The sequence below is a fragment of the Dermacentor andersoni genome, chromosome 9 (assembly GCF_023375885.2).
Source record: "Dermacentor andersoni chromosome 9, qqDerAnde1_hic_scaffold, whole genome shotgun sequence".
Classification (NCBI taxonomy): domain Eukaryota; kingdom Metazoa; phylum Arthropoda; class Arachnida; order Ixodida; family Ixodidae; genus Dermacentor; species Dermacentor andersoni.
The window spans coordinates 74,327,951-74,337,208 of record NC_092822.1 but is presented as its reverse complement, the minus strand read 5'-3'; the positions used below and the strand labels follow the sequence as shown (position 1 = coordinate 74,337,208).

Here is a 9,258-nt window from a genome sequence, read left to right as displayed (position 1 = left end):
ACAGTGGGAAAAGATTAGCAGGAACTATCCATGAACAGAGCAGCAAAACTGCCACACCATGCTGCTGTGCAGTAATATGCAGATGGTGATGGAGCTTGGTTCCTTCCACCCTTCCAGCGTGGGGCACGAATGGTGTTTGAGCAATTGTGGACCTTGTGGGGAGTGCACCGTCATTGTGGTGCCGTGGGGAACGTGTGGCCTGTGGCTGGGCCTGCTCAGGAAGCTGCTCCTGTCCTGTCGCAGTGGTGGGTGCCTGAACATGATCAAGTAAAGGTGCTGCTGTCCGTTTGCCTGGCCGGTGTCTGTCACTAAGAGCCTCAGCTGGCCGTCCTCTCGGAAGCCATGGCCGCGAGCCTGCAACCTGTTCATCATGATCTTTACATCTCGCATTCATATGCGAGATGCGAGGAATGGAAACTGCTCGGCACTCCTGCCATCAAGTTGTCGGTTGCAGTGCTGTTTATCACACTTTTTCCTCTCTGATCGTGAGTCACTCTTGCGAATGTTTTTTGGCTGCTACTGTTACCAGGCATGTCTTGTCTTGACAAGACATGACCCAGGAAAAAGCAGCTTGCGGCCCTTTATGTGCATTGCCTCACGACTTCAAGAGTACCAGAGAACTGGAAGAATGCCAACATTGTACTAATCCACAAGAAGGGAGACGTTTAAGAATTGAAAAATTACAGGCCCATTAGCTTGCTTTCAGTATTGCATAAAATATTCACCAATTTCACCAAGAGCAAACAGGGATAGTCGATATTATAATTGACATTAAGAGAAAGAAATGGAGCTGGGCAGGCCATGTAATGTGTAGGATGGATACCTGGTGGACCATTAGTGCTAGAGAACCCGCCGTGGTTGCTCAGTGGCTATGGTGTTGGGCTGCTGAGCACGAGGTCGCGGGATCGAATCCCAGCCACGGCGGCCGCATTTCGATGGGGGCGAAATGCGAAAACACCCGTGTACTTAGATTTAGGTGCACGTTAAAGAACCCCAGGCGGTCGAAATTTCCGGAGTCCTCCACTACGGCGTGCCTCATAATCAGAAAGTGGTTTTGGCACATAAAACCCCATAATTTTAATTTTTAGTGCTAGAGAATGGGTGCCAAGAGAAGGGAAGCGCAGTTGAGGACGGCAGAAAACCAGGTGGGGTGATGAAATTAGGAAATTTGCAGGCACAAATAGGAATCGGTGCGGGAAAGGGGTAATTGGAGATCGCCTTCGTCCTGGCAGTGGACATAAAAATAGGCCGATGATGATGTACCAGGCATTGAAGGGGCACTTTTCTAACTGTAGAATGGCCTCACTATTAAATGACACCTCACGAATTTGCTGCCACAAAATTTTTTGAATCCTTCAAGTACAAACGGAGTGAGACATAGTTATCACACCGATGAGTGGCTTTCTCCCTCCTAGGATGCTGGGAGCTAAATGGTGGATATGGCAAGGAGGCAAAGCCCCGCCTTAAAGCTGAGCGGCTTGCCCCGGTGAGAGAGCTCATCGCGGCTGTGGCATCTACGCTATGCAGCATGACGCTGCTGTCTCGGTGGCCACGAGCGGCAGATGCAATTTTCGTGTGTAGATCGACAGTGCAAGAATGAAATGCTTTTTCTATCTTTCTGACGTCACAGATGCATATATTTTTCATTGTAAATGCTGCACCACTTTTTTCTTTTTGCTGTGCAACCTGGGTTGCTGTTTATTTTCACACACAGAAGATCCCAGGACTACAGTACAGCACCACATGCCAAATAACTCATTCAGCATAATTTTGTAAACATTTATTTCCTTTGGATTACTATCATTTATCACAATGAGTGGCTGATCTGGACAGTAACAGTGGGCCAAACGAACAGATAAAAATAAAATGAATCATTACGTATTTGGCATTCGCTTTTCACCAGTCTCCAAAATCCACGTTGTGTGCAGTGTGTGACGACGACAATGCTTGGACGCCAATTAAAGAAAACAGCACAGCCAACAAGACAGAGGCAATGCAGGATCATGGTAGCGACTTTCAGTTCGTAGCACCGACTTATTTATTTTGCATGTGGCAATATACTCTCCCCCCTATACGTGTTTTTTCGTCCTGATGTGCTCAGACAATAATTTCAATATTTCCAGTTTGTGGCTTCACCAGAGCTAGTTTGTCAGACGCTGCATTGCCTTTGTGTGTTTTGTTTCCTATTCTCATGTTCACCTTGTCGAGAAATAATTGTCGAGTTGAAAGTCGGTGCTCTCTGCTGCTGCATCTGTACTGCTCAGTGTTATTTTTCCACTTCGCTTGACTCGCCAGGTCAATTGAAAGGCTGTATTAAAAGCATGTTGTTTAAAAACAAGAAGGTAGAGTCAGTTACATAATTACAGAGATTTAGCTTCTGTGTAAGCATATTGCCTTTTGCAGAACACCAGGTTACCGGACCTATGGAGGGTAGCAGCATTGCTGGTAGTTGCATCTTGCAACATTTTGTCCAACTCCAACGTTTGAAATATTTTTTTGTTGCACGTATTCTCATTGAAAGAAAACTGTGAAAAGAACTGCACATCAAGAGTTGTATCGCTATTGACGCTTTATGCCAGCAGCTAAATATGTGGTTGGCAATTGCAGTAACAGAGAATTTTAGAATAAGGTACCCAAGCCACACCCAACCGTTGGGGGACACAAACTCCATTGTGGGCCCTTGGCACACTTTTTGGCTTGCTGCGCATTCTTTTGCGCGCCTGGCAGTTTGAGTCCCCGAACACTTGGGCACCCTAATTTGGATTTCTCCGATAGCCCTGATGATAGCCCTGATGGCAGATTTTGAAGGATTTCAGACGCATTATTATCAACAAAAATGTCCTCAAAACTTGCAAACATGAGTCTTTAGGGTCTTTTATAATGCAATGTCATCTTTGTGTGCTGCAAAATGGCACCGCCAATGTGGATGCCGATGTATGTGGGTCCGACTACCCAATATTCCACAAGTGGAAATAGCTTACGGAGAGCTAAAGATCTATTGTTATTCAGTTTTCCACAGGCACACATCACCACTGTTCTGGTCCACAGAGCACATCACTCCTATCCTCCAGCGACTAGTGTCTCTAACAACAGCAATGCAGGGAAGTGGGCTGTTCGTGGCAAGTAATGCTGATGACCTGGGTGTAGGCCACAAGATGGTGTCAACAAATGTCAGCACTTTCTCAGCTCGGCATATTATCCTTTGTAAACAAACACACATGACTGATGCCACATCTTTTTACAAATTCACTTAATCATCACTACTGATGTAGACTCTGGATGACTTAGACCGCATGTCTCGAGGCTGTATCCGAATAATCCTATTCCGACTAGCCTTAATGTAAGCCTTAACCTCCATGCAGGCCTCTTCAACTATATTTTATTCTCGGTTCCATTCAGCAAGCCTTACTCGCTTCTTTGCCTAAGCCTCAGTGAGGAGACCTTCAAATACAGCAGAAAATCTGTGCACAGTGTCAAACTTCCTGGTCAATAAGTTGCAGCTGTTTGTAAATCTCGGATTTCTCCCATGTCCGGTTTGGAGTACGAGAGATGACCATCCTGTAAGCTGATGCTCTTCAGTACATGGCAATGTCTTGGTGAATATGTTTGTGCATCTTGCTCTACGTTTAAAAATGCAATTGGCACTGCTGGGAACAGAACATTGGATTGGGCATGGGATCTGGATGATTAAATGGCTACGTCCAACAAGGCTTGTCTTGTTAAATGGTTAGAGTTCATACATCTGTCGTCAGTCGCGGTCTTTTCAAGAAGCCCATCCATTATCCGGGGTGCCTGTGCGATGTTTACAGCCACACCAGTGAAGAACAAAGGGAAACTTAATGAGCTGGATGAAACTGATCGATTTTGAGCACTGTACGCGACCAGAAGAGAGTTCTTTTGACACTATCACTCTTCTACATTACATCAAGATTTCTTGCGCTTCCAAGTGCACAATGGGCATTTCATTGAATTTTGGTCATCAGGCGCAGAGTTCTGAAATCCTGTGCAATGTGAGGCCTGTTCAGGCAAACCTCCTTGGCCAACTTCTTGCCTCTGGCAATCTAGTTAAGGTATGGGCATCTCATTTCGTAATCACAAGATGCTGTCTCAAACATCTCTAGTTGCCAACTTGATGGCCAGAGCATCTCTCTTGATCCTAGCCTTGTTCAGCATCTCATCTGAGACCGTGGGGACATGACAGGATGCTGGATGAGTTGCAGTGATGCCTTCTGCCCAGCGTGGTTCAAAGCGATCCCCTTTGGCCTCACAGATATTGTGCAGCACGCAGCAGGCCAACACCAAGTCTCCCACGCTACTCAGGTCTCCTTCGTACTTGGCCGCCAGGCACTTCCAGCGGGCCTTCAACTTCAGCACCGTCTGCGAAGCATAGCCTATGGCTCCGTTCAGGGCGCTGTTGTACGTCCTCTGCGGCTTGGTAGCGGCGAAGTCGTATGGCTTCAACACTTCAGGACGAAGCGGAAACGACGAATCTGCCACGAGATAAGCAAAAGGACCGGGCGTTCTGGACTCGGCTGAAGACGACGGCGTGTCTTGCTCAAGGGCGCCGAGTTCGGGCACAAACGCCCAGTCTTCTAGTCTGCCCGGGCGAGAGGGCGTCTGACCAGCCCGAGCCGCCGTGATCTGGCCGTCGCGACCGATCACGACCTGAAGCAGACAGGCGTACAAGTCCGCCTGGCCCGGCACGGCATACTCAGCCTTGACATAGTTCGGGGGGCTGACAGCGATGTAAGTCGAGCAGATTACGCCGTGGCAGCCGGGCAGGCCGTACACTTCTTCGAAGAAGCTCGGCGTGTTTTCGCAAGGCTTGATCACTCGCGGCATGACGTGCAGGATGAGCGCCTGGATGGCTTCTTTGAGGATCAGGCACGCCGACGAGCGCCCCACGCCGAACAGCTGGCTGAGGACCTTGTAGTGGCAGTTGTTGGACAGGCGCCAGAGGAACACAGCGACCTTCTTTTCGACGGGAGTCGCGGGTCTCCAGGCCGTGTCGTGCGTCGCAATGTGATCGCGCAGCAGGTCGCAGGCGTGCTCGAAAGTGGCGCGGCTCAGGTGAAAGTTGTGAAGCCAATCCTGTGCGCTGAAGTCGGCGGACATGACGTGAAGCCAAAAGTTGTCGCTACGCACGCGCGTCCAAATGCGACGTCTACGGCCGCCAACGCCGCCGCGACCACCGAGCCCCGGCCCGGTTCTCCGCGGGGACTGTGGCTCTGGAGTCGGAGACTTCTGAGCGGCTAGAAGGGCCACGAGACGGCGATTCCGCTGTTGCAGCGCGCGCATACGACGCTCCTGGCGCTTACGTCGAAGTCGCAACAGCATCAATCCTGCGGCCACGACCCCAAAAGTGGCCATATAGAGCGTGCGTTCCTGCGCGTCCATGGTTCCTTTAGTAGTGGACTGTTCCAGAGAACACGTAAGCTTTACAGTAAAGGTGCGCACGGATACCGTCTTACATTCCGAAGGTGGCAGCAACGGCTGTAATAGCACGTGACACTGTATGAACTACGTTGTTCCAGTGTAGATGAAAGTTCAGCTTCTTTCCGGGCTAACCGGCACATTCACAATTGTGCCAGCTGCATACGTTTCGTTTCGACGATCCACCCGCGTTATCGCCATTATATTACTGCGGAAAAAGCGTCATGCGCGCAGTCAAACGCTTGTGAACATTCTAATCGCCACACACAGAAAAAAGCTAATTTCTCATTCACAGCACGGAGTACGTTGCACCGTTGCACTTTCCACACTCGGTTCACTGTCACACAGTAGGTACAACGGTGGCCTGCCCCTGCCTGTGTTGGGATTTGGTCGTGCTTGCAAACACAGTCGCATTGGCGAAGCTGGCGCTAGCGAAGCATCTGATCATGAGAGTGTTTCGGTGAGTGAGCATATATGCCCGTGCCACGGACCTGTGCTAAATGTAGTGCATTAAATTGCATTTGGTGGCTGACGAAGAAAGTTCACCAAGTTGACTTCGACTCTTTAACCCAGTATGCATAATGCTCTACGGTCAACGCCTGAAGTAGCCTCTTCTCTTCTTTATTCTATGTTTTTGTGGCTTGCACAGATCCAACCGCAGCTTAGAAAAATCGCAATAAAGTAAGTTAAGCGTATTAAGCGTAACATTATCCGAAATGTCAAAGGGCCCCATTTTCGGGGCGCGTGCTCGCTCAGCAAAGCTCAGCAGAAAACAGCGGTTCGAGCACGCAGCGCCAATTCCGGCTGGCAACTAGGAGTAGCGAGCAGCCAAAGCAAAAGCTGCATCGTCCGACAGCAAGCTCTGTTGATTTGGGGTGTCTGCCTTTGCCGAGTGTTAGGTGTGTGTAGGCGGTTTTTCGGATCGCAGCGTCCAAATACATCAAAAAGAAGCGAAGCGTGAAACCCGCGGCTCGCCGTCTGGCTGTGCGGCAGCGTGTTGCGACCGCAAGTGGCCGGGCACCACCTGCGACAATCGAAGAGGGGCTCCGGCGACGACAAAGGCGCCGATGAACGTCGCGGACGGACCATCATGCGAGAACCGCGAGCCTCTTCGAGGTGGACATGCCTAGCGTCGGCGGTGCTGTTCGCCGGACAGTAGTGCTTGTGCCAAGTGGCTATGAGTCCCCGTGGGGCTTCGGGAGAACCACGCAGCCTTCCCGTTGTTTACAGTGCACGCTCGCGTAGCAGACGAAGGGAACCTGACGACGACTTCTACTGACAGGAACCGGACGACTGCGACAGTAGGGGCAGTGTATTTCCCCGAAACGTCTCTCAAAGGTGAGACGGCGCGCGCGCGCGCTCCCGTGTTCCCCGAGGAGCCGTTGACAAAAGTGAAACCTCTCGTAACCTGTGCGCGCGTGTGCGAGCGGCGGCGGCGCCTGGGCAGCCAGAGCTCGCCACCGCGTTTGTTTTTCTTTTCCTAGTATAATCCCGCCGGCACTGCCGTCTCGCAAACGCCTGGAGTTGGTGGAAGGGGGGGGGGGGGGGATAGGAAAGCAAGCACACATCTTTTGTGGCTGCCCACTCCACGACGGGGTACTCTCCTGGGGCCCCACCTCCCCAGGCCGCGATGGTGGTGCGGATGCGTTGCCAGCTTCGAAATAGAGAGAAATCGCGGCCAGGGCATCACCGCTTTCCTTTCGACGGGCGGGCAGGCGGCGCGGGGTGGTGGACACACTTCCCAAGTCGCGCTTCGCCGTCGCCGCAGGTTTCCTTCCGGCCGCGTTCAGTCGTGTGGCAAGGGAGCATCGGACGAGACGGACGGACGGCGGCTCTTCCACGCTTCGCTTAACGGGACATCCTCCGCGCGTTTCGTTGTTTCGCTTGAAGAAACCGCAGCGACAGCGGCGAGCTGCCGCTAACGAGCCAGCAGCTGTCGCACCGTAATTGACAGGGAGCGCGCGATTCTCTCGGAAGAATCGGCGCCCGCAGCCCTGGGGCTTCGCCCGCGTCTTCCGCCGGCGACGACGACGGGCTCTTGGCGCGCCCCTGCGACCTGCTCGTTTCCTTGTTTCTTTCTTTCCTTTCTCTTTCCACGACGCGAATGGTGGACAAGTAACGAGAAAGTGCGCGAGCCTAAGAAAGCGCCGGATTTATAGACGGCGGCGCGTTTATGAGCGTTCCAAATCTTCCGATTTCTGCGGCCGCTTAGACAAACATGCCAGAGGCACGCGTGGCGTTCGCCCGTTTGTTGGGTTTCGCGGTTTTGCTGGGAGGCTCGCTCGATCGCGTTCCGGCGCAGTGATTCAGAGAGCATCTGCCCGTCTTCCGGTGCACGACTACACAGCTTCGACCTGTGCTTCGACAGTTTCGTTTTTTTTTTTTTTTCTCCTTGCTAGTTGGGATCGCACGAAATGCTACGGCATTGCTCGTTTCACCTTGACATTGAGCGACTGTATCAATCAGCGCCGCACGGACGGTGTCGGCTGCTCCTATCTCGAGCGGGTTATCTCCGGCAGCGCACCACCGCCGCAAAGACTAGTCGCTAATCGCCTGCTCACTGTGACTCGAAGTTAACGAAATCGCCAGCGTACGCGATATGAAAAGAAGACGCAAAAAACCTTCCTCTGTTAAGCAAGAATTAGCCGCAATAACGAGGACTCATGTCAAATGAAAGGAAAGATATTTAACTTATTAACGTATGAGATTGGGCTAGTTCCCTGCATGATTCAAAGTATTTAACATCTTGGACAGCCTGTAGATGAGTCCACTGCGCAGTAACACGGACACATTCATTGCACACTCTGTATTGTCACCACCATTAAACACTCTAAAAGCCTGTTTAGTTTTTATTCTTAGCTTTTATCTCAAGTGTGTTGCTTTGTTGACTTCAGAGTTGGTTATGTGTCATGTTAATCAGAGCCTCAACTGCTTTATGCACACTGTGTAAGGAACTATTATGCAGCAGCAGGTAGACGTCAGTAGTAAATGCCAGTTCCCCGATGTTAGTCGAGTTCAGTGTTTACACATTCATTGTCATCATTGCTTTGGACTCGCCTTGCCTGCTTAGTGGGTTTGGTGTTGCACTGTTAAGCACGAGGTCGCGGGATCAAATTTTGGCCACGGCGGCTTCAATTTGATGTGGGCGAAATGCAAAAACGCCTGTGTACTTAGATTTAGGTGCACATAAAAGAACTCTAGGTAGTCAGAATTAATTCGGAGTCTCCCACTATGATGTGCCTCAGGTCATAGTTTTGGCACGTAAAACCCCACAATATATATATATATATATATATATAATCATTTCTTTGGCAGTACACTTGGGCAAGGCTGTCCATGTTGGATAAGTCTGATGCAGCTGATTTTCCCTGTTTTGCCCTTAGGTTTCAATTGTGAATGGACACACAAACAGTGAAAGAGTACTATCATCACACTGACCACTACATTAACTGGGGCCCTAGACACAGTCACAGGTGCTATTGGACAACGACTGGCTCAGCCCACGACCTGTCAGAGCTACTTGGCTGATTGACTCTGATTTGGTCCTCTGATTGGTGCAGCTGAGTGAAACAGTCCACTGCTTTATCTCTCATATTTTCATCATACCTTCCTTGCATTATATTTCCTTGCATTGATGGCTCACTTGATTGCAGGGTCCGTATCCTTGGTCACTTTCAGGGACACTTTCACTTTTGCATGATATAGCATCCAGGAGCACGATCGGAGATCGTTGTTCGGAGTGCATGTTCAGTTTCGCAATGTGCGATTTGCCTAGGCCGCGGCTCACAAAATCAGCACGGCCTATTCGCAATGTGCAATTTGCCT

The 9,258-nt window shown here is 50.6% G+C and overlaps 2 protein-coding genes across 2 annotated transcripts in view; one reads left to right on the top strand and one right to left on the bottom strand.

Moving 5' to 3' along the window:
• Positions 1–2,296: 2,296 nt before the first annotated feature.
• LOC126528243 (uncharacterized) lies at positions 2,297–6,096 on the bottom strand. Its single transcript, XM_050176130.3, has one exon. The coding sequence runs from the start codon at positions 5,395–5,397 to the stop codon at positions 4,108–4,110; it is 1,290 nt and encodes a 429-aa protein (XP_050032087.1). The 5' UTR covers positions 5,398–6,096; the 3' UTR covers positions 2,297–4,107.
• A 182-nt stretch (positions 6,097–6,278) lies between these two features.
• The window catches only part of LOC126528254 (rho-associated protein kinase 1-like), a 68,887-nt gene continuing 65,907 nt past the window's right edge, over positions 6,279–9,258 (top strand). The window contains 1 exon segment of the mRNA XM_055069227.2: positions 6,279–6,771. The gene's annotated coding sequence lies outside the window, so the exon portion shown is untranslated.